We start from the raw sequence: 26188 nt of genomic DNA on the forward strand, positions 1-26188 counted from the left end.
TAGCACCACAAGTCAACTATTATTATTGTTACCTCTGTAGGAGAAAGCTCTTTTCTGGCTCTTTCTCTATGAGAAAAACGACTCTTTCTCCCGTCAGACCCTATTCACAAAGTCGCAGCAGAACAGAAAGTGCTTTTAACTACTCAGAGATGGGCGCTGCAGGAACCAGGACCCAGCCATCCCGGGCGGCAGAGCACAGCCCCTCGGCAAAGCCCATGTTCCATTTCCTTCCCTTCCTTTTTGGGAAAGCCAGGCTCCCCCCACGCGCTCGGTTATCTTATTTTCCTGCCTCGCTAGGTCGCTGGCCCCCCTCTGGTTTCTCTGCGTCCTCTCGGTCATGCGGGCCCCGCGGCAGCCAGGCGGCCACGGGTGACGGCTGGGTCCCTCCACGCCCCTTTCTTCCCCTCCACTCCCGCCGGCTGCAGCTGCGTGCCGAAGCCCGGGTTCCCGCCGGGATTGACGCGCTGGGGGAGGAGCGGTTTCTTGTTGCGCGCCTCTCAGGAGCATTACGGCCGGGCTCGTTCCCGGCTCCGGCCGCCAGCCCCAGCCTCCCGGGTCCGAAGCGGGGACTGGCGGAGGCGGCGAGGGAGGGAGCGCGAGCAAGGAGGCACGCGCCCGCCCGCCCGCCCGCCCATCCGCGCCTAGACCGCCGCCGCCGCCTCAGCAGCCATGGCCGAGCGCCGCGCCTTTGCCCAGAAGATCAGCAGGTAAATCTGGGGCGTGGGGCGCGCCGCCGCGGCCGGGGAAAGAACCGGAGAGTTCTCCCGGGCCGGGCCTAGGAGGCTGGTGGGTGTGGCGACGCTGGCGCCGGGATCCCGCGGCCTGGTCGGCGGCTGGGCGGCGGGGCGGAGGGGCGGAGGGGGCTCGCCGCGGCCGTGGGCGCCGCGAGGCCTCAGGCCGCCCTGCGACCCCGGCCCTCAGCCCGCACCTGGCCGGGCGGTGCGGAGAGACCCGCATGCCCGCGCGCCCGCCTCCGTCGGCTTCTCGTCCGCCCGGGCCTGGAGTTTCGCGGCGGCTTATTGAAGGGCGGGCGGGCGGGCGGAGGAGCTCGTCGGCCGGCTGCTCCGCGCTTCCCAAATTCTTTGTGTCCCCACCCCCGGGCTGACGGGCTGGGGGCCCCCTCCCTCTCCCCGCCCACCCCCGTTAGGCCCCCAGGAGGCTGCGGGGGTCCGCCCTCCTCCCCACCCCAACAAAAGGATCGGCGCGCGGCGAGCTCCCTGCCGGTGGGAGGCCGCCCCTCCTTTACGCCTCTCACCCTTCCCCGAAATCTGACAGGAATCCTCTTTGCACCCTGGGGCCCAATTCAAAGTGGGCTCATGCACCCAGAATTGAAAACGTACGGCCAAAATGAAAAGTTGAGAGCTTAGCTTGTGGGTCTGCACCTTCAGTGTGCAGCTGCCTGGAGAATTGCAGGCTGGAGCTTGATCTTAGTAGCATGTGAATGTAAATTGCTCCTGTGTTTCTCATAGCTCCAGAGAAAGATGGATGATAGGCAGTGTTCTTTATACACTGGCCGTTGGACTCGTGTTTTAGGAGTCTAGAAGTAAGCAAGCGATCAAGGTTAAGGTTTCTGAGCCTTTTACCTGCTTGTGGTGGGGAGGTTGCCACCTTTTCTTCCCCTTAAAACTGAAAATTGAATTACTGTGGAGGACTAGTATTTGTAGACTTTCATTGTGAAATATACTAATGTATATGACACTAGACTTTTTTTTTGTTTTAGTAAGACCATATTTCTGTTAATTATGATGTCCCAAGAAAAGAAACATTCGAATATATTACTTTTTTGACAATTGTGTGTCTGTGGCTCTCGATCTTTTTAGTTTGCTGATAGTTCTTATAAAGATTTTTGGACCTACCAAACAGATCCTTTTTTAACTGCCTTAACTTCTATAGTTTTACTCTATTTTGGTAGGTTTTTCATTTAAAACTAACATCTCTTTCATTTAAACTTTGTGATTATTCTTTTTTTCTTTCGAGCTTTAAAATACTTATTTCATTTTCTCCTTAAGAGGCAGAATAGCAAGTGCTTAAGAGCATAGGCTCTAGTGTGAGACTGTGACATAGGTTCAAAGCCTGACTTTTATTTTCTAATTTGGCACCTTGGCCATATTGTTTAAGCTCTCTTAAGCTTTAGCTTACTCACCTGGAAAATGGGTATAAAAATAATATCTAGCTCATAGAGTTGTTATGAACATTAAATGGCATAATTTGTCTAAAGCCTTTAGTACAGCGTATGGCCTCTTAGCTATCATTGAACACTTACAATAATTAGTATATCCTAGGGAGCTGTTACAGACTTAATAGGAAATTAATACATTTGTTCTGTTTTTTTTTTATTTGTAAAATAACTTGGTCTTATTTCTGAAGGCAGTGCCATTTAAAGACAGATGTATTACTTCACATACATGCTTATTATTAATTTCTCTCTAATAGAACCAGAAGCTTATCTCTGAGAACATTGCGCTCATCAAGAAAGTGCACATTCGGGAGTTAGGTATAAAATATATACAGTGTCTGTTCTCCATTCATGGAATTTGTCTTCAGATAGGACATGACAAAACATAAGAAAAAAAGCTAATCAAATTAATATAGCCTTGTAAAGTATAAAAGTAAGTAAGGCAATGGAAATGAAGAGACATGCATTGATTGGAGAGATCCTTAGGAGGTAGGTGTGGAAGTGAGTGATGATAGTTTGGATATGGACGATGAAGAAGAGTGAAGAGTCTGGAATGACATCCAACTTTCTGACCTTAGCAACCAGGATGGAAGCAACTGTTGAGGTAAGCGAGTACAGGAGCAAGAAGGGGTCTGAGGGTGGGAAATGAGGTGGGATGGAGGTGATGTTTCAGTTTTGGACATACTGGTTTTGAGGTGCTCATCGAGCATTCAAAGAGAAATGTCTGTCAGCCTCTTGGTGCAGGTTAAAGGTACAGAAGACAGATTGGGTTGGAAACCTAGATTTGGGAGTCAGCAAGTAGATTGTAATGGAAGCCAGAGGAGTAGGTGAGATGGTCCAGGAGGAATGCACAGCCTTAATTTGGAGGGGATACCAAGGGCAGAACTCCTATAGATGGTGGATTATTATCTGCTTACGTGAATGACAGGTATTTCCTCCTAGTTACCTAATATGGCTAAATAATACCTCTGAATAAATTTTTGTTCTGCTTCTTAGTTTCCTACTAGGGGAAGTGTAGCACAACACCAAAGACAAACTGCCTGGTTTGACATCGCAGCTCTGCCTCTCACTGAGTAAACTTGGGCAAGTTACTTTCCCTCTCTTTTGCCTCATTTTTCCTATCCATAAATTGGGGTTAATAGTAGGACCCCTTTATAGGGTTGTTGTAAGAATTAAATAAATCTATTCCTGTAAAGTACTTAGAACAGTACTTTGTAGATAATAAGTGCCCAGTAAGTATCAACTATTTTTTATTATTACGGGTTTTATACTTGTAGTTTAGGACATTTTCTTGAAAGTGATAGTCCTTTTTATGATGTACCTGTATGAAATGTGTTGCTCTGTGAAAAGCCTGTTGCTATTTGAAACCTTTCTTTCTTTCTTGCTTTCTTGCTTTCTTGCTTTCTTGCTTTCTTGCTTTATGATAGTTCAGAAACCTTTAAAAACAACTGATCTCTTTCTGGCTCAGTTATTTCCTAACCCTTTGCATTTAGTGCTGTTATTTTTTGAGGCTGTGATTTGGTGATTTCTCGGAGCTCTTTATTCTGTATCACTGTGCTGTTAACCTCAGCTCTTCATAGAAATGCAGACTTAATGTCAAGTAGCGCCTCTTGTCTGTTCTCCCTACTTTTTGAGGACAAGGCACATGTTTTGTTAATCTTGTAGTCACGCCCTAGTATATAATAGGTACAGTTTATGTAATGTTGGTTGTAGATAAACGATCTAGGATTTTGCTTGGATTATTTTGTTCTGTCACTTGATATTCAGCTGTAATGATGAACATTTGTGTGTAAAGCACTTTTTACTGCATTCTCATCTTCATAACCCAGAGGGCAGAAGAACATAGTAAAGAATGTAGGCTCCAGGTTACATTACACAGGTTGAAATTCTACCTATACCAAATAATAGCTATGTAATTCTAGGCAGTTGATCTAACCTCTTTGTGTTGGTTTCCTCATTAGTAAAATGGAGCTAAAAACCTCTATAGGGTTAATTTGAAGATTAAATGAGATAATATGTGTTGAACATTTAGAACTGTGCCTGAAATGTAATAAGCATTCACAAAATGTCACCTGCTGCTATTATTCCTATATTATTTACTATTATTATTATTATTATTCTCATAATCCAAATGAGAAACTGAGGCCTACTGAGAATGAGTTTATTTGCCCTAATTGAGACTCAAACCCTAGTCTTTTATTTCAGATCTTAAACTTTTTTTTCGACTGGATTTTCTTTCTGCAAAATATTTTCTGTAGTAGTTCTAGATTTTCTAACAGTGCCACGGTTAGCATCCCCCAAATTATCCTTCCTTTCCTAGTCTTTCCTTTATTAATTTGGTATCATTTTGCTACCTAAGCAGCTGAATTGAATGAAAGGCTTTCATCAGATCTTTGTTTCTGAGGAAAATCTTACATGAGTAGGATTTCCTGGATCTGGGCTTATTTGTAACCTCAATTGTTTATAGTCTTGAATCTGTTCATAACTCTGGCTGGATAGTAGATCTTTTAATCTACTTTGTTCAGTTCATAATCTCACTCCTTCTCAGAGTAAATCCTTTCCGCATGGTATCAGCTACTTCAGTGCTGCCTGTTCCATCACTTTGGCCACATGTACTCCCTGACCTTTTGTTGTACTCATTTCACTAACTCTTAATGCTGAATATCTAACCTATTTCTTGCTTCTGAGCTGCAGAGTAGTGTTAGAGAGAGACTGGAACAGATCAACAGAGTTTATCTTTTATTAATCAATGTCTTTTCATTTGAAATGCGGATAATTTCTCTTATCGTCTTTGTTTCCCTACCCCATCTTTCGCTGAAGATGTCTAACATGAGTCCTTCATTTTAACCTCCGCATATATCTGTCCCAATAAGTCATTTAACCATCTTTCTCTTGAGGCTCAAAGGTGTTTTGTCCCTGAAACTTAACCTATTTTATTGTACTTTGAACCCCATACCTTGCCACCTCCCTCAGACCCTTGATCTCACAATTTTTCCCTTCCTTTCTGGCATCTTCAGTCTATTCTTTTTTATGGATGTTTCCCTTAAACTCTAAGACTTATCATGCCTTTCTCATCATAAAACAAAGAGTTACTGAGTCATCTGGCTGCCAACCAATCATTCTTCTTCTTTTTTTTTTTCTAGTCTCATTTTTCACATGTATTTGGTGTAGTCACGACTACTTCCTGCTTGTTCTCCTCATCAATCCTTGGGCCAGATGGCAGTGCTTACCATGGTACCTTATGTGTACTTGAATTATAGAACTCTTGAGAATTAGAAACATTTGACTTTTCTTCATCACTGATTCATGAGCTACAGTTTTCTTTTGCCTCTTTAGGTTTGTCCCCCTTCCCCCTTTCCCTTTGTTTTATTCTGCTTTTCAAGGCTCTTTAAGGGGTGGTCTAGGTCTTTTTATCTCCAGTGCTTAGCACAGAATTTTGTGTAAAGTGGACACATGAGAAGTGTTTGAATGAAAGCCACCCTGCCGCCTTGGAGCACCTTTCATTACCTCACTTCTGGATGACCACAACAAGGTCAAAGCTGATCTAGTCCCTCCTCCTCTAATTCAGACATGTTACAAACGAAGTCTCCCTAAAACACAGCTTTCGTCGTGGCATTTTTTTGTTCAAAAATATATATGTAGTGGCTTCTTACGGGGTTAAATCCAACCCCCTGCTTGCATTTTAAAATCATCTATAATCTGGTTCTTCTTTTGTTGCTTGTTCTCTAACTTACATTTGGATTAGTCAGTCTGGTGTTTTCACTTTCCCCACACAAATGCTCTGCTCATTTCCATCTCTATAACTGTTCTGTTGTTTTTTATTTTTGATATATATCCTGCCTCTTCTTTTCTAAATTCTACCCTTCCCTTCAGACTGCCCCCAGATGCTGTCCTTACATTTGGGATAACCATTTCCTTGCTTTTCTTTTTTCTTATTACCTATGAATGCATCCATAAGCAATGTGATTTTTTTTTGTTTTTGAATTCATTTAAATAAAATCATACTGTATGTTTGTATGCTTTTCTGTTGTAATTCTTTGCTCAAAATTATATCTGTGAGATTCAGCCGTGATGTTAAGGTAGTTGAAGTTCATTTATTTTTCATGGCTTTGTATTATTTCATTGTATAAATTTTCACAATTTTCTTTTCTACAGTAGGTGGACATTTGGATTGTTACAGTTTTTGACTATTAGAAACAATGTTCCTATAAACATTCCTATACATATATTCTGGTACATGCATACATAAGTTTTTCCAGGTTATACCCATGTGTGGAATTGCGGGGTCTTTATTGCTTGTCCTGGCAGTTTTATTTATCATCAAGTTTATTAGGCAGTGCCAGACTGTTTTCTAAGATAGTTGTAGAAATTTACACTCCCATAATGTTGCTTTATATAGTTACCATCAGTTGGTATTGCCAGCTTTTTCATTTTTGTCAATCTGGTGGGTGCATAATGCTATCTTATTGTAAAAGTTTTTTGTTTTTTTTTAAATTTTTTTTTGAAGTGTAGTTGGTTCACATTGTTAGTTTCAGGTGTACAACAAAGCAATTCAGCCATATATATATACATACACATATGTATTTTATTTTTAGATTCTTTTCCATTTTATATATATATGTATTTTTTTCTTTTAATTGAAGTATAGTCAGTTACAGTGTGTCAGTTTCTGGTGTACAGCATAATGTCCCAGCCATACATATACATACATATATTTGCTTTCATACTCTTTTTCATTAAACATTATTACAAGTTACTGAATGTAGTTCCCTGTGCTACACAGAAGAAATTTGTTTTTCATCTATTTTTATATATAGGAGTTAATTGCAAATCTCAAACTTCCAAATTTAACCCTTCCCACCTCCTTCCCCCTCGTAACCACAAGATTGTGTACCATGTCTGTGAGTCTGTTTCTGTTCTGTAGATGAGTTCATTAGTGTCTTTTTTCTTTTTTTAGATTCCACATATGAGTGATAGCATATGATATTTCCCCCTCTCTTTCTGGCTTACTTCACTTAGAATGACGATTTCCAGGTCCATCCATGTTGCTGCAAATGGCATTATTTTATTATTTTTTGTGGCTGAGTAGTATTCCATTGTATAAATGTACCACAACTTCTTTATGTAAAAGTTTTAATATGTATTTACTTGATTGTTAATGAGATTTAGCCCTGTTTTGTGTATTTTTTGACCATTTGAATTTATTCTTTTGTAAATTGCCTATTTAAATAATTTACCATTTTCCTTTGGTTTTATCCCTTTGGATTCTGTCTTTTTCTTATTGATTTGTGTGAGTACTTTATACATATTCAGGATATTAGTCATTTATTGGTTATATCTATTACAAATATCTTTTCCTATCCTGTGGTTTGTTTTTAATCCTTTTTATGGAGTCTTTTGCAAACTAAGTTTTCACTTTTAATGCAGTTTATCAGTCTTTTTTTTTTTGTTTTTTTTAACGGTTAGTACTTTTGGGGTCTTGTTTAAGAAATATTTTATTACCCTGAGGTCATTAAAATCATCATCTGATTTATCATAAACTTTGTAGTTGTATCCTGTATATTTAGGTTTATATTTTACCCGGACTTGTTATGTGTGTGGTTTGAAATTTTAATTTTTTATCAGAGTGGATTATATATAGGAGTTATGAGTTTTTGATAACTCATAACTCATAATTGATCTGTCCTACCACTTCTGTAATAGATTGTGTGTCCTTATTTGTGGGGCTTTTTCTGGGCTCTCCATTTTGTTCCACTGGTCCAGTTATACATTTTTTCACTAATTGTAAACAATTTTCATTATAATAATTCTCAGAATTAAGTAGAATAAATCCTCCCACCTTTTAAAAAACTGTGTTTACTGCTCTTAGCTGTTAAATTTCCATGTATATTTTGGAATCTACCAAAACCAGCCAACCAAAGAAACAAAAAACTCCCAAATCCTATTAGAATTTAATTGGGGTTGCATTAAATCTACTATCAATTTGGGGGAGAAATGACATTTTTATAATACTGATTCCAATCTATGATCATGGTGTATCTCTCCATTTATTTAGGTCTTCTTTATATGGCACAATGAAATTTTATAATTTCTCTATAAGGTTCTTGCATATTTTTTGTTAGGTTTATTCCAAGGTATATAACAATTTACCCTAGGTATATAACAAGCTATATACCTTGCTAAACTCTTGTTAATTCTAGAAATCTGTGGATTCTTTTTTATTTCCTTTTTTTTTTTTTTTTGAAAATTTTGCCAAAGTTTAATGATAATCCTTGATTCTTCAGAATGGGCACAGACTTTTTAACTCTGGACAGTCTTCAGGTTACATCAACTCTGGACTGTCTTCAGGTTACACAAAAGCCTTGTAGGACTGATTTAGGCAGAACTATTATGCTTTTTCAGGAAAACACAGGGTCAGTCTTTTTCAAGAGGCCTCATATTTCAGCTCCATGGTTGAGAAACTCCTGTTACAGGGCAGACTGAACCAAGCTGATGGGGAAGATCAGACTGCAATCAACCTACTTAGTGCCCTGTGGCCTTTGTGTTTTCTGTGTAGACAGCCACATCGTCTGAAAATCAAGAATTTTTGTTTCTTCCTTTATAAACCTTATGACTGATTTATCTTTTTGTCTTGGTCTGCAGACTGTACAGTATATCTGTTCAACATTGTCTTGTTGACTACTGCTTCACAAAGAGCTGGAGAGAGATTGTTTAGCAAGTATGCTTGCTCAGCGACGCAGGATATCTTTGGACAGAGGAAGTTTCTCAGATCTGTAGATGGGACTCTGGAGGAAAAGGAAATTTATCTACCTGCTTTTCTCCAACAACCTGTTTTCCAGTAGTCAATTTAATCTCCCCGGGGAGTTAGCTCCGTTTCACTTCTGGGTTGCATTTTTGGACCCCTTTTGCAATGCTTGAGATGTCTTACTGCTTTTGCAGTGGCCTTTTATAGAAAAGACTTTCTGGTTGCAAGAGACAGAAACTCAAATCAGATTAATTTGCAAGCACAAAAAACTATTGACTCGTATAATTGAGTATTTTGGTTCCAGGGATACAGATGATGTCAGTAGGCCTCTTATCTTTATGTCTTGGCTAGATTTTCCACAAAATGGTTACCCATTGTAATGAAGAATTGGCATCCCCAGGCTCAAATCCTACAAGTTTATTTCTGGCAGAAAAGATCCAGGAACTTAGTTACTAGTCTAGTTTGGATCATATGTCCTTTTTTGAACCAGTTACTGTGTTTAGGGATATAAGGGACTCTGGCCAATTCTGGGTCGTATGTCCTTCTCTGTGGCTTGGGTGAGAGATGTGATGGTGTCAGCAACACTCGATCTCAAGGAATGAGTTTCTTACCAAAAAGGAATTTCTAACCAAAAGGAGGGCCAGAGTGCTGGTCACCAAAACAACAGATGTTCTTTAAAATGAGTAATTTTAAGTTGTGCAGAATCACTATAATTATTTAAATATATAGCTATATAGTCAGCTATACTATATACGTATAAAATTTAAATGCACCTGGTGAAATGCAAAAAACAAAGGAAAAACCAGGGTAACCTGATGCCAGCTGTGGATCCCCTGTGTCTTAAGTTTGTTTAGTTCTTACCCTACTGCCACCTCGGAGCCTCCCAAGGAGGTCTGCTTGGTTTTTGTTTTTGGGCTTTCCCATGCTTCTCTCTGGACCTGCACTCCTGCATCATCATAAGGTGGTCCATATTTGTCCTGTGACACCAGAAACCTGAACTCCTTCACTCATATCAGCCATTGAATGATTTTCTGAAACTTTGCTAAAGATACAGGGATTTGAGAGTGCAGAACTTTCTTAGTGACTCTACTCCAGCTCCCCGCTTTCCTGTCTTCATCATTCTTTCTCTGACTAATAAGCAGTTCCTTCCCCTTATTTTCACAGAGCAGTTCCAACCATATCCATCCTTTTTAAAAAACAACTTTATTGAGATACTTTTACATACCATAAAATTAATTCTTTTTAAGTGTGCCATTCAGTGGTTTTCAGTAAATTTATAAAGTTGTGAAATTGTAACCCACAGTCCTGTTTTAGAGCATTTTTATTACTCCCCTGAATCCCTTATGCTAGTTTATAGTCACTCCCTAGTTCCATCCCAGGCTCCAGGCAACCACTAATATACTTTCTGTCTGTCTGTCTCTCTCTCTAAATTTGCCTTTTCTGAACATATCACATAAACGGAATCATACAGTATGTAGCCTTTTGTATCTGGCTTCCTTCGCTTAGCATAATATTTCAAGGTTTGTCCATGTGGTAGTGTGTATCAGTACTTGTGAAGTGGCATTTCATTATGGTTTTGATTTGCATTTCCCTAATGATTATTGATGTCTTTCTTGTGCTTAATGGCCATTCACATATCTTCTTAGTGAAATATCTTTCAAAATCTTTTGCTAATTTAAAAATTGGATTATTTATCTTGTTCTTGGGTTGTAGGAGTTCTGTGTATGCTCTAGATACAATTTTTTTATTAGATGTATGATTTGCAAATATTTTCTCCCTGTCTGGTTTGTTTTTTCATTTTCTTAGTGTTGAATTTTGAAGCACAAAGATTTTAAGTTTTGATGAAGTCCAGTGTATCAATTTTTTTTCTTTTATGGATCATGATTTTGGTGTTGTTACCTAAGACTCAGCTCAATTTATGGTCAAGAAGATTTCCTTCTCTGTTTTCCTCCAGAAGTTTTTATAGTTTTAGCTGTTTAGGTTTATGATCCATTTTGCATTAGTTTTTGTGCACAGTATGAGATGAGGGTCTAAATTCATCTTTTATATGTGAATGTTCTGTTGTTGCGACACTCTTTTTTGGAAAGACGTCTTCATCTCATTAAATTAACTTGGTACCTTTGTCAAAAATCAGTTAATCATAAATGTAAGAGATTATTTCTTGACACTCAGTTCTGTTTCACTGATCTGTATGTCTGTCCTTACAGTTTCAATCTGTTCTGGTTACTGTTATTTTACAGTAACACTTGACTTATGGAAGTATAAGTCCTTTAACTTTTAAAAAATTGTTTTGCCTATTCTGGATTTTTTTTTGAATTTCCGTAAATATTTTAAATCAATATCAACTAAATTTCACCAATTTCTGAAAAAATTCTGTTGAGATTTTGATAGGGATTACATTGAACCTGTAGATTAGTCTGGGGAGAACTGCGATCAACAATACTAAGTCTTCAAATCCACGAACATGGGCTATCTCTTCATTTATTTAGGGCTTGTTTATTTCTCTTAGCAAAGTTTTAAGGTTTTCATTGTGCAAGTCTTGCATTTCTTTTACTAAATGTATTTCTAAGTATTTTATTGTTTTTGATGTTATCATGAATGGATTTAATTATTTTTTGGTTTGTTCATTGCTAGTATGTAGATACACAATTGATTTTTGAATATTGAACTTACAAACTCTGCCCTGCTGAACTCATTTAAGAGTTCTAATAATTTTTGGTGGATTCCTTAAGATTTTCTGCATACAGAATTATATTGTCTGTGATTAAAGGTAATTTTATTTCTTCCCTACTAATCTTTAATTTCTTCCCTTTCCTTCCCCCCTCCCTTCTTTCTTTCTTTCCTTCCTTCCTTCCTTCCTTCCTTCCCCTGTTTCGCTGGCTAGATCCTCCTACAGTGTTGAATATAAGTGGTGAGAGCCCGCAACCTTGTTTTCTCTCCAGTCTAAGGAGGAAAGCTTTCCGACTTTGACCATTATAATGGTACAACATTATTTGTAGGAAAGGGAGGGAGGGGACAAAGGTTTGAGAAGTATTTAAAATTTAGGATGAGCAGGATTTAGGAACTAACTAGTTGTACACAGTTTACACCAGGATATAATTTGTATACCTGTGGGTAAGGAGATTCTGACTTTATTTTTATGAAGTAGGTTAGAATTGAGCATAAATTTATCTCCTTTTGGGAGGATTGACTTTTTAACAGCAGAGGTTTTCCCCTCTCAGTTTTCTTTTTAGTTGCAAATTGCAGATCAGTGTTAATTTTTCAAATACTAAACTTTAAAATCTTTTTTTCTCTAGTTATAACTGAATATGTTCCATGAAGTAGGGAGCGATATTATCACCATGTTTTAGTTGAGGAAATTGAGATATAGTGAAATGCTGTCGATCACAATGATGGAGACACCTAAGTCTCCTTAATATGGTGCTTTCTAAATCTTTGACTTAAATGTTATCCCAAAATAGTGTCAGATGGAATACATGAGTCATCTGAAATTTTTTTTTTCATCCTCCCCCAAAAGGAACTATGTCTTAAATGTTAAGTGTATTGTATAGAAGGATTGTTTCTGTTCTTTGGTTTCACAAATCAACCTGTATGTGTTTTTGTTTTCATGGGCCCTTTTAGTGGTTGTTGGCCCACTCTGGACCTAAATTCCTCGAGAATTTAACACAGGGTAACTTATAAGTGACAGCGCCTCAGATGGAAGTTTTGTTTAGGCATCCATGGAAGATAGGGAACATCACAGCAGTGGCGGTAGTTATTATAGTGATCCTATTATTATGTTACTGTATACACCAGACAGTTTTACTGGGTGTTTTTAATTGACCTCATAGGTTAGGTTCTGAGGAATAGAGAAATCATTAAAATGAACTATAACTAGAATTGTTTACCTTTGAAAGCTTGCTTCCATGGAAAAAAGGCCTTAGGAGCTTTATGGAACTGAATTCAGACCCTGCCTCTGCCTTTCATAAGCTTGGGAAAGTTACTTTATTTTTGAAGTTTAAAAACACCTATTTTTTTCTGACTATAAAATAATATATGGTACTGCAGAAAATTTGGCAATACCAGAAGCCTAAAAGAGAAAATAAAAATCACCCTTAATTTTTGATTTAGACAAAATCTCTCATTGGAGCTTCCATTTCAGTGATGATCTTTACAAAAACTAGAAATGGCCTAATGTCTACCAGCAGGGACTGGTTAAGTATATTGTAGTTATCCATATCATGGACTCTATACCAGACGAAAGGAAGGATGGTGGTTAAGATTGGGGGCTCTCTATGTCCAGATCTTAGTGCTATTCCTTTTTGATTATGTGATCTGAACTTCTTGAAACTTCAATAGCCTAATGTAGTGCTTACATTACAGTTTTTCATAAGATTAAACGAGGTATAACATATGTAACAATTTACACAGTATCTGGCACATTGTAAGTGCTTGATAAATACTTGCTAGAATATTATTATTTTATGTGCTAATATAAAAAATTCCCAAGGTACATTAAGTGTATAATGTAAGATATCAAGAAAAGGTTATGTATGATGTTATATGTGGACATTAAAAAAAATAAGGATTTCTTATATACATGCTGATATATACACATCTTTTTCTTGAAGGATAACTAAGAAAATCTTAAGTGGTTACATGTGGGGAACAGGACTAGGGATTGGAAATGGTAGAGAAATCTACCTTTTGTTTTTACTTTGTGAAGTCTGAGTATTCAATACCATGCACATATTTCTTTTATCTACTTTTTTAAAAAAAGATGTCTTCCTTTACCAAGCTGTTTTCTTCATCTTTTCTCCATACGGAAAATCCTATTTTCTTTATTTCTTATAGTAACTTTATTTGCATAATTGTGGAGCTTGAATGTAGTTCTGGAACCAGTCCTTTGCAGACACGCTAAGACATATTAGAGACTACTTTGAGATAAGTAAACATGTTATCTTGTTAAAACATTGTTTAAAAAGAAGTTTCACATGGAATAGGAGAGAATTGTGTTTCAGTAGTAGTTTTTTAACTTGCCAGTTAACAAATGGCATAATAATGATGTCAACTAGGCTCTTAAAGAAAAGGTTGTACATTTAGAACTCTTCTGTAGTTTCAGATTTTTTTTCCCCAGCAAACATTTACCTGATAAATAATTGATAGAATTAGTAGAAAATAAAAAGGTGTACTTTCTTGTCTCTTTCCAATCAGTTAGAAACCAACAATGCTTATAGATTAGTTTTCTCTGAAAAACATTTGGAGAGTTCATATGCTAGGCGGTCTCTAAGTTCATCCTTTTTCCCTGCCCTCTTTTTTCTCTCTCCACTCTTATACCTGTCTCTCCATTCCTCTGTCTCCCTCCCCTTTATCTCCATGATCTTAGATACTGAGGATGTAAAGATTAGTGGGATGTAGTTCCTGCCCTCAAGAAGCTCATATCAGTTGTTCCATTCTAGCATTCTTATTGAACTACTTTTGGGAGGAGGAATTACGAATTTCTCTTTGTTCTCACTTTTTTCACTTCAGCTTTATGAACATTTATTAAGCTCCCAAAATGTGTTAAGCACTCTGCTAGAGAGTGCAAAGTTAAGTAAAATGAAGCCCCACCTTTTAATTGCTTAGTTCCTTGCAAGGAGATAATAGATTTCAAAGGTATTGTTTGGTTATCGTGAGATGGTTCTTGATAGATAAGTGCCACTAGACAGAATTTAAAAATAGACATTTTCTTTAATGACAGACATTAGTTTTCTCTTAAACATTTATACAAAAAAAGAGCCAATAGCGTACTCCTTTCAGAAGTGAAGTTTCCTTGTCCTCCCTCATTGCTCAGGGAGGTTCCAGAATTTCCTTTGAAGAGTGAGAGTGTGCCAGGCCTGAGAATCCAGATTTCTTGATACTTCACTGTACCTTTTTTTCCCCACCATATTTTTGTATTGGAGGATTGCATTACTGCTATTCTAGAAAAATCTACTTTGCAGTGTATGTGCTTCTATTAAAGAGAATGTTTACAAACGTTGGGCTTTCCTACCTCTGAAGTCAAGTTCTATGTCTGCAAGAGTAGACAGGCAAGGCCAGGTTCTTATTCCATGGTAGAAAGCAGTCTGGCTAGTCTGCTGCCTGTCCTTACTAGACTCCTGGAAACTCCTTGAATGAATGCAGATAAAGACGAAATGCTTTGAAAGCACAGAGGAGGAGTGTCTAACCTGAGTGAAACAGAAAGGAATTAATCAGACAGGACTTCATGGAGGACATGATATACTTCTTGAAGAGTATTATACTCTTAAAGAGTAAATACACTTTGCCCTATCTGTATTCTATATTTAGTTTGCTAGTTTTCCCCATTAAGGCAGAGTAATAATAACTGAAGAGTTTTAAGCTAAATTATGGACATCGTTTGTGTCTCTAAAATATAAGGACATTTTCCTACATTATTATAATACTGTTTTCCCACATTAAAAAGCCAACAAGTCGTAATTATGTAATGCCTTGTCCATGTTCAAATTTCTTATTATCCCCAAGAATGTCTTTTGTAGCTGGTTTGTTCAGCCAGGATCCCATTAAGAACCATTTGTTGCATTTGGTTATATTTCTTGAGTCTTCTTTCCCCCTTTTAAATAGACTTTATTTTTCAGTCTTAATTCTTTTTTTATGCTAAAACTTAGCCCACTACTTTTATTTATTTATCCATCACATTGACTTGTTGAATAGACTTGACATATAGAATGACCTTTCTTCTGGTTTTTGTCTAATTGCTTCCTCTAGTATTAACTTGTTAAACTGTTCTCTGTATTTCATATAGGTTTGATTCAATTCAGGTTAAACATTTTGGGCACAAATGCTTGAAAGGTGATACTACGTTGCATTTCTTTAATCTATTGTTTTCTTTATTTTGCTTCTTTTTTGTTTTTAATACCAGCTGTACACAATGGTGGAACTATGATTCAACCCATCAATCACCAGTCTTGGACTTGGGTAGTCACAGCTTTGGAGTGTCGCCTGTTCTTGTCCTTTCACTTCTGGGTATTTTTAACTAGCCCTTTTTTGTCTTGTTGCTGATATGTTCCCTTACCTGGTATATTCCGTGATATATTGCCTTACACTTCTTCCCGGAGTTGTATCTTTGGTTTAAACAGTGCCAGTTCAAAGAGATCTTGTTCTTTTATTTGACATATTACATTGCAGATATTATTTGTGAGTTTATAGGAGTAGCTCAATTAAACTCTTATTTTAGTCTAAACTCTCTTTACTCATCTTTACTGAAGCTTTACTTCTGGTTCCATGAAGAATGACTAGAGATGAGAGAGGCCCAGATTGGCCTTGAGACATTATGGAAATCATGGTTCATGGTGTATCTAACAGTGGGAGGAGGTTAGAGGAAAGGTTAAGTGCAACATAATTTTCCCTCAGGATATGCGTCCTTTGTTGGTTATTTCCCCCTTCCCATGGTGAATGGCCTTAATGAGTGCTTTTTTTTGTAAAAACCTTGATGCACATTGACAGAGTGAAGGAGCTTTCGGAAATGGAGAGAGTTGATAAGGAGATAAATAGGTCAAATATTGGATCAAGTTCTTTTGGGAGGGGAAGAAGATATTCTGCTATTATAATTTAGGAGCATTAGTAACTGGAATTTTTGACCTATTCTTCTTCCCACTTTGCAGTTAATGTTAATAGTTTATTAGAAGTAAGAAAGACTTCCTTGTCTTTCTTTACTTATATGAGTTATCATTAGGAATAGGAAAAATGTTATTGAAAAAAGTAATCTATGGTAAAGGATTTTAACTGATATCAGGAACTGTCTTTACTCATCACATTTCTTGTCTTGCATGCTTTGGACGATAGTACGGTTAAGAGAGATTGTTTTTTTTATTTGGGAAGATTTCCTCACCATTCCATGAAATCTTTCCATATAGAGGGTCTCAGTATAAATACATCCTTTGTCTGGGTTGCAGATATTTTTATTACCATTATAGCTCAGTTTGGAAATGATTTCTTATTTTCAAATTATTCTCATTTCGGGGAAATTATGTCATGTAGAAATAATTTTAGAGACATCATTTGTGTCTCTAAAATATAAGGACATTTTTCCTCCATTATTATAATACTGTTTTTCCACATTAAAAAACCCCAACAATTCTTAATTATGTAATGCTTAATTATATAATATTAATAGTTTATTAGAAGTAAGAAAGACTTCCTTGTATTGCTTTACTTTTATGAGCTATCATTAGGAATATGAAAAATGTTGCTGGAAAAAGTAATCTATGATAAAGGATTTTAACTGATATTTGTAACATAGGGATTATCTTTTATATGTCTCTGTTATTAAATGAAAGATTGTCTTTTTTTGAAGTAATCATATTTTAAACTTTGTTTCACTTTTTAACATTTTCTGAAATCAGGATGTCTTTCAGTTAATTGATGGGGTAATGGTTAATTAGTGAGGTTTTTCTTTCTTAGCTGTATCTGAAGTAATAGCAAATCTTAACAATTAGTGAGATCTTGAATTTGATGAAATACAGCAGTTTACAGTACTGGTTACTCATGGCTTAGCCCCAGAGACACTGAGGAACAGAAACACTGAGGTAGTTCTGAGGTTGATAGACTGAGTCAAGTAGCACTCAGGAGCATAGAAATAGTGTGTTTGTTCTCTGTCTCTTTTTAAAGGCTTTTTCATATTCTCATTTCAGTCTTGACAACAGGGTCAGGAGATTGTAAGGTCTTTAAAACTAAACATAATACTGAAGATTCACAGTAAGCTTCCTTAAAAGGCCTAAGGGGGGGTCCCAGACTGAAGTGTATGTTCCTGTCCTCTCACATCCAGAGGCCTTACAGAATTTGCCCTTTGCCCTCTCCTGCATCTGTGTCCTCCTTCAAAGATCACCTTCCCTCTCTAGCTTTCATCTCTAAGCCTCTAATTGTTTCTTTATCCTCTTCTCTTCTCCCCTTGTCTGTTCTGAGTTTGTCTTTTATTTATTTACTTTTTAAAAAATTAATAGACTTTCTGGGGGAGCACTTTTAGGTTTACAGAAGAGTGGAAAGTACAGTTCCCAAGTTTACTCCCCAGCCGAGTTTCCTCTTATTAACATCTTGTGTTAGTGTGGTACATTTGTTGTAATTGATAAACCAGTATTGATACATTACTATTAACTAAAGTCCATAGATTACGTTAGGTTTACTCTTTGTGTTGTGCATTCTATTTGTTTTGACAAATGTATAATGACATGTATTCATCATGATAGTATCATACAGAATAGTTTCCCTGCCCTAAAAATCCCCTGTGCATTACTTTTTCCTCCCTTCCTTTTCCTCTCCTCTCTCAACCCCTGACAACCACTGTTTTTTTTTCCCCCTCCATAGTTTTGCCTTTTCCAGAATGTGAAATAGTTGAAATTATGCAGTATTGTAGCCTTTTTAGATTGGCTTCTTTCACTTGGCAGTATTCTTTTAAGGTTCTTCCATGTCTTATTTTGGCTTGATAGCACATATCTTTTTATTGCTGAATAATAGTCCATTGTATGAATGTATCATAGTTTATCTATTTACCTATTGAAGGATACGCTTCCAAGTTTTGGCAACTATGAATAACAAATTAGCCTTTTATAAAACACAGATATGATCTCAAGTACCTCAAGTCACCCATAAAGAAAAAGTTGAGTTAATTAAGTATCTTGAACCTTAAAGAATAACTCTTACCTTTGTATCAGAAATTTCTAATTGAGTGGTTAGCTCATAACAGTGCTAGTGTGTGGAATGATTGAATATGAAAAAAGGAAGGAAGTATGGAAGAGAAGAAAGAGGGGGAAAGATTATATCATACATTTGGGTAATTTTGGGGAAATGAGATTTCCAGAATTTAGCTGGAAATTCGAATGAGCACTAAGATGTTCCGGGCTCTGAATTCAACCATTAGTTTGAGAAAACTCCAGAATAAAAGTATCATCAAGCTGGCCCAGAATCAAGGGCAGTAGGCCTGTTTCACTTTATGTGCAATGGGATGGTAGGAAGAAAGTGGGGTTTATTTTTTGGAAAAAAGTGAAAAAACAGAGGACAAGTTTTATAAAATAGGGAAGTGGCCAGTTGATAATTATAGGGTGGTGGTTAGATATTGACATCAGGAAAATAATTGCACAAAATCCATCAGTAGGTGGCTTTATTTTGTTCTTGAGTTACAGTTTTTACTTAGTAAAAATATTACTAATGTGAGGAAGTTACTTAGTTACTGGACTTAAGACTGAATATTTCAGTTTATAATTTGTGAAATCTAAGGAATACAGAGATTAATAAGTTACAAGGTCATTTGAATGTCTAAAATACTTTTGTTTTAGAAATGTTATATAAGTAAATTTGAAATACTAGTATTCCCCAAAGGGTCAACAACCAGCCTGAAATTGTGGAACTTCTAAACTGTAATCCGGATTCAAATAAAGACTTATTGGTCAAGATATGGTAATACATTTGTGATTTACTTCACTTGTCAATAAATTCAGCAATAATATATATTTCATAGGGCTAGACATTTCTCTGTTTTAAAAGCCATATGCTAAATATTTTATGGAAAATAGCAATTAATGAAACCACTGCCTCTTTATATAGGGCATAACATAAATGTAGAAAAATAGCTAGGAAGGAGGAAAAAGAAGTTAGGTTATGGTAGATGCTCTGAAGGTTTGAAGAAAGGTGGTATTATTTTTAACTGCGGGGAGTCTAGAAGTATGGAATTCTCGCCATTTGAGTTTTACCTTTAAAATTAGTTAAGAATTGAATTTGTGGATACATGAGAGAAACAGCATTCTAGGAAACAATTTATGTTCACTGAGAAAAATTTGGGGAAAGATATATAAGGCTGAAAGGTGATTAGGGTCAGATTATGGAAGGCCATTAATGCCAGAGTATAAAAGGACATTTTTTATAAGTTTAGTAAAAATAGGGAATAGTTTTCTAGGGCATGAGTGAAGGGCTGGTGATATTAGAAAGGAAAGAACAGTGTTTTTCTTCCTAATTCTTGTCATTTGTTGATTTGTTTATAAAGTATTTTAGAATTAATTTTATATCCTTAAAATATATACACTTCAATATAATCTTACTGTAGCTTAAAGCTCTATCATAAGTCAGAGTATGTTCCCTGAAATGCAGTATACAAAAAAAGAAAAGCCTTATGTAATTTGGCTGTCACTCTTGTACCCTACATCAGCATTATAAAGATGTTTTACTGTAATTATAAGCAGCGTTTACCAGAATATCAATAGCGTTGATATGCTGAGATTTGTTGTTCTTTAAATGAATCTTTAATATACTTAGCTTTCTCTCATTTTAAACTAGATTGTTTTCTTTTTAAAATAAATGTATATGCTGTTGTTGTTGTTGTAGAACTGTGGCTGCTGAAGTTAGGAAGCAGATATCTGGACAGTACAGTGGTTCTCCCCAGCTGCTCAAAAACCTCAACATTGTTGGCAATATATCCCATCATACCACAGTAAGTAGCGTATTTAAAATATGGTATGTCACTGTTGTATTCTGACTAGGCCCTGAAAGGATGGTGGAAAGAAGAGAGCCAGTAGATGGGGTTCCATCACTAGTCTCACAACCTTATTTGTTGCTGTCTCACTCTTCCCTGAAATTTAAGTTAGGGGAGTGTTAGGAGATGTTATAGAAGTATTGATTTCCTAGTCAACTCTGAAACTTTACATCCAGGATTTAATCAACTCTGAAATTTAATTAGAGCTTATCAGATCCAGGGTGATTCATACATATTCCTAAGATTTAGGAATCTATTCTAGAAATAATAGGTACTGAAGTAAATATTAAATAATTATGTGGATTCATAGTATTATCTATTTCCTTTATTAGAAAAGAATATATAGTTATCGAATTATTGCTTTAAGCCTAGGGCTGTGTCAGAGACATAAACATATGTTTTCTTACTAAAGAGGCTGGAGTGAAGATAATCCGTTATGATAAAAACACTGATACTTACTAGTTATAGTAGGAGTAGGAATTAAAAATATACCTCCACATGTCAAAAACTAAAAAAAAGTAATTACGAGGCCTGACTTGGGTAGAGTTATATTAGCACATTTAGCTATGAAACAGTATCAATTATTGAACAAACATGGTATGCCTGAGCATAATAGTTTGATTGGCTTATAATGACGTGTTTATCATGTTTGTGTTAAAATTTTAAAACATAGAATTTACTTTTAACAACAGTAACATGTGATTGGAGACATTCTAGAATATGTAGATTTCTGGGTGATTTCAATGTACATGGACATGATCCTTCTAACACCCTCTCAGTGTCTTGAACTCCTCTTTTCTACTGATTCCCTGCATCCTGTATTGCATATACCTTAACTATTCACTTCCATAGTCGTACCCTAGATTTAGTCATTATGAATAACTGTAAGCCTTCTGTAATCTCAGTTTTATGCTTCCTGTTCTCTGGCTACCACTTCTTATCTTTCTTGCTCTCTTGTTCTGGTGCTCTGACTCCAACCCAACCAGGACCTGGAATCTATGATCCTCCTAACTTTTTTCTGTCTCTCAACCCTTGATGTCCTCTTTTCTCTTCTTACCAAACTTAAATTATTTGTTGATCATTATAATTACTCTCTTGCATATACCCTTGAAATCCTTAACTTCTCATGTCACTGGCACAATCTCAGTGCTGTTTAAGCCAATTCTCTGCTTACTTCATACCTACACTTGTGCAGCTGAGTGTGGCTGGAGAAAACACACTATCCTATTGACTGGTCTCACTTTAAATTTATGACCCTAACTCATGAAGGCTTTAGCATTGCGAGGCAAACATTGTATTTTCCTAGTCCATTCATTCTCCCACTATTTTAGTTGACTCATTTCATGCCTCCTACTCTTTCCTTAAACCCTAATTGCTCTTCCCCATTTTCACTCTTAGGATGACTTAGCTTCCTGTTTCACTGAAAAAACTGAAGCAGTCAGAAGGGACTTCCATATACTCCTACCACCAAGTGTGTTCACCTTTTATCATCTGTACCAGTATTATCTATCTATTCATCACTTACTTAAAATGAGTCACTAGTGAACTAGAGTCCAACTTCTCTCAATTACTCAAATACAGTACTTTAGTAATTTTCCCTTCCCTTTTATGTCATCATGTTTTCTCTCTGTTTACTGGGTCATGCCCATCAGTACACAAACATGCTGTTATTTCTCCCATTTAAAAAAAAAAATCCTGCTTTTTTTGCCCCACTTTTCCGTCAGTCTCCAGCCTCCAATATTTCTTTGCTCTTTTTTTACAACAAAATTCCTTTAAAGTGTTGTCAGAGCTTGTTGACTTCAATTTATCTTCTTGTATTCTCTCTGAAAAAGTTCTTTTTAAATTATGGGAATCTTCAAACATACACAGAAGTAGAAGACTAGTATAAACATTGACATTTAAAAAATTTAACCACAGTGCTGTTATCACACTTAACAAAATTAACAGTCTGTAATTCTTTGGTATCATCTAATATCCAGTGCATGTTAAATTTTCTTGATTATTTCACACATATCTTTTTATAGTTGGTTTATTCAAATTGAGATTAAACAAAATCCACAGATGGAATTTGGCTTAGATCACTTGCATTAAAAAAAGGGCAGTTTTTCCCTTCCCCAACTTTTTTTAAAAATAAGTTTCAAGTATACAACATAGTGTTTCACTATTTTTAAAGGTCGTACTCCATTTATAGCTATTATAAAATATTGGCTATATTCCCGGTGCTGTGCAATATATCCTTTTAGCTTACTTATTGTCCACATACTAATCTGTACCTCTTGATTTCCTACCCTTATCTTGCCCGCACCCCAACTGGTATAGTTTTCTATACCTGAGTCTGTTTCTTTTTTGTTATATTCACTAGTTTGTTTTATTTTCTAAATTCCACATATAAGTAATATCATAAAATACCTGTCTTTGTCTGTCTGACTTACTTCACTAAGCATAATACCCTCCAAATCCATCCTTGTTGTTGCTTATATGTTCAACTAATATTCTACAAGGGAGCCAAGGTTAAAGGATAGTCTCTTGAACAAGTGGTGTTGGGAAAACTAGATGAACACATGTAGAGCAATAAAATTGGTCCCCTGCCTTATACCATTCATAAAAATTAAGTTGAAATGGATCGAAGTCTCTTAAGCATAAGACCTGATACTATAAAATCCCTAGAAGAAAATGTAGAGAAGAAACTCTTTGATAATGGTCTTGGAAATGATTTTGCTGGATATGACACCAAAAGCACAGACACCAAAGGCAAAAATCAACAAATTGGAACTACATCAAACTTAAAAGCTTTTGCACAGCAAAAGAAACAGTTATCAAGATGAGAGGCAACCTATGGGAGAAAAATTTTGCAAATCACGTATCAGATACGGAGTTAATATCCAAAGTATATAAAGAATTCATACAACTCAACAACAGAAAGACAGTCTGATTAAAAATGGGCAGAAGAACTAAATAGACAGTTTTCCAAAGAAGTCATCCAAATTGCTAACAGATACATGAAAAAGTGCTCAACATCACTAATCATCAAGAAAACATGAAAACTACAATCCGCTATCACCTCACACCTGTCAGAATAGCTGTCTTCAAGAAGACAAGGGATAATAAGTGCTGACAAGGATGTGGAGAAAGGGGAAACTTTCCGTGCTGTTGGCTGGAATGTAAAGTGGTGCAGCCACCGTGGAAATCAGTATGGAAGTTCCTCAAAAAACTAAAAATAAAACTACCGTATGATCCTGCAATTTCACTTCTGGGTATTCATTTCAAGAAAATGAAAACACTAATTTGAAAAGATGCACGTACCCCAGTGTTCATAGCAACAATATTTACAATAGCCAAGATACGGAAGCAACTTAAGTGTCCATCAACAGACCAATGGATAATGAAGATGTGGTGTATATATATATGTGTCCAAACATACAGTGGAATACTACTCCCTCCCCCAACTTTTAACTTCATTTGTTTTTATGCCATTGACTTGTTGAGGAAGTTGCATTAGTTGTCCTACAGAATTTCTTGCCATTCGGATTTTATGTTTACTTCCTTATAAACTTGTTTCTCTATCTCCTGTATTTCCTGTAACAGATTAGGTTCTGGTTCAACTTTTTTGAAACTTCTTCCTTGTAGATGTGTTTCTCTATCTTCTGTATTTCCTATATCTGATTAGATTCATGTTCAACTATTTTTTTTAAAAACAGCTTTATTGAGATTTATTTCACATACCATATAATTCACTCATTTAATTTACAATTCATTGGATTTCATATATTCACAGATATGTACAATCACTACAAATCAATTTAGAGTATTTTCATCACCTCAAAAAGAAACTCTTTGGCTATCATCCTTTTAATCCCCCTTTTCTCCAGACCAAAACAACCACTAATCAAGTACCAGAATTTTGATTGTACACCAGAAGGGATTGAAAGAGATCTTAACACTAAACATGTTAGTCAAAATTCCAGTGCAGTGATTGTTGAAGTAAGACAGTGTGTCACATTGCCTGTGAAAGAATCCATAGGGCTTCACTATTGGTTCTTGTCATCCTTTAACCCTGCTTACTGCCCTGTCGCTCTTTGTTATAAAATCATGTTGCATCTCCTTCCTTGGATCTGTAAATACAGGATCTTTCTTTGGAGTCCTACAAAGTAATATATAGTTGTAAGCAGCTTATCACAGCATCCCAAAATTAACCCAGGCAGTTGTCTCTGATAGGAGTCAGAGAGAGTAGAGACATTTGTAGCAAAAATAAATTTGTTTCCTTGCTACAAGTCTAGCTAATTATTACACCTAGAAAGCCAGCGACTTTGTGTGAGTTTAGAAAACAAGATCATTTATCATTTCTGTGATTTAGTATTTTTAAGAGTGTCATAGGATACTTCCCTACCCTAACACTTATCTCTTGATATGGTTGGCTATTCTTTGAGGAGAGGTTAATTTTGAATTAGACATATGTAAGGACTCCCAGCTTTTGTCTTTATTTTCATTGAGTATTCATTTGTGACACTTTGAATCCTGAAAGATATACTGCCCTAGAAATAATGCATGGGTGTGAAGCATTGACTTATAAAGTTTCCAAAAAAATGTTTATTTAAATGTGTGTATATGTGTATTTATAGTGTGGTAAAATATACATAACATAAAATTTATCAGTTTGACCATTTCTCAGTGTACAATTCAGTGGTATTAAGTATATTCATAGTGTTGTGCAAACCTCCACCACTATCATCACCACTGTCCATTTCCAGAACCTTTTAATTAACCCAAACTGAAAACCTATACCCATTAAACAGTAATTTCATATTCCCCCACTTCTTTCTAATCCATAGTAACCTCTGTTCTATTTATTATCTCGATGAATTTGTCTATTATATGTACCTCATGTAAGTGGAATTGTACAATATTTGTATTGTACAATTTGTGTCTGGCTTATTTTACTCAATATAATGTCCTCAAGGTTCACCCATATTATAGCATTTGTTAGAATTTCATTCCTTTTTGAGGCCGAATAATATGCCATTGTATGTGTATACTATATTTTGTTTATCCATTCATCTGTTGATGGACATTGGATTGTTTCCATCTTTTGGCTATTGGTAATGATGCTGCTGTGAACATGAGTGTGCAAGTATCTGTTTGAGCCTCTATTTTCAATTTCTTGGAATGTATACCTAGAAGTGAATTTGGTAGAGCAGATGGTAATTCTGTGTGTTTTGTTTTTTGTTTTGGAACCACCGAATTGTTTTCCACTGCAGCCGTACCACTTTGCATTCCCGTCAGCAGTGCACAGGACTTCCATTTCCTCTGTATCCTCTCCTACGCTTGTTATTTTCCATTTTTTGGTAATAGCCATCATAATGGATGTGATGTAATATCTTGTGTTTTTGATTTGCATTTACTTCATTCCATTAATTTTATGTTGTATTTTCATTTAGTTCAATGTAATTTTTAAATTTCACTTTTTAGAACTCCTCTGTGACTCGTGGATTATTTGGAACTGTGTTGTTTAGTTTCCAAATGTTTGGAGGTTTTCCTAGTATCTTTCTGTTGATAATTTCTAGTTTGATTACATTATGGTCAGAGAATACAGTCTGTATGATTTCAGTTCATTTAAATTTGTTGGGGTTTGTTTTAAGGCTCAGGGTATGGTCTATCCTGGTGTTTACTTTTTGGGCCTTTGAAAAGAGTGTTTTTTTCTGCTGTCGTTGGGCGGACTGTTCTATAAATGTCAGTTAGATCCTATTGGTTGATGGTGCATTGAATTTTACCA

General features: G+C 36.4%; 1 protein-coding gene across 12 annotated transcripts in view; it reads left to right on the plus strand.

Moving 5' to 3' along the window:
* The first annotated feature begins 422 nt into the window (after positions 1-422).
* Positions 423-26188, plus strand: part of DOCK7 (dedicator of cytokinesis 7) — a 176819-nt gene continuing 151053 nt past the window's right edge. For 8 of the 12 annotated variants that reach the window (XM_074376347.1, XM_074376348.1, XM_074376350.1 and 5 more), the window contains exons 1-2: positions 546-707; positions 20271-20376. In XM_074376347.1, coding sequence (XP_074232448.1) covers positions 670-707; positions 20271-20376 — 144 coding nt within the window. In that variant the 5' untranslated portion in view covers positions 546-669. Of the gene's footprint in view, positions 708-20270; positions 20377-26188 lie in introns of all 12 variants that reach the window. The other 4 variants (XM_074376358.1, XR_012511209.1, XR_012511208.1 and 1 more) reach the window with 4 other exon arrangements.

This window comes from Camelus bactrianus, chromosome 13 (assembly GCF_048773025.1).
Source record: "Camelus bactrianus isolate YW-2024 breed Bactrian camel chromosome 13, ASM4877302v1, whole genome shotgun sequence".
Classification (NCBI taxonomy): domain Eukaryota; kingdom Metazoa; phylum Chordata; class Mammalia; order Artiodactyla; family Camelidae; genus Camelus; species Camelus bactrianus.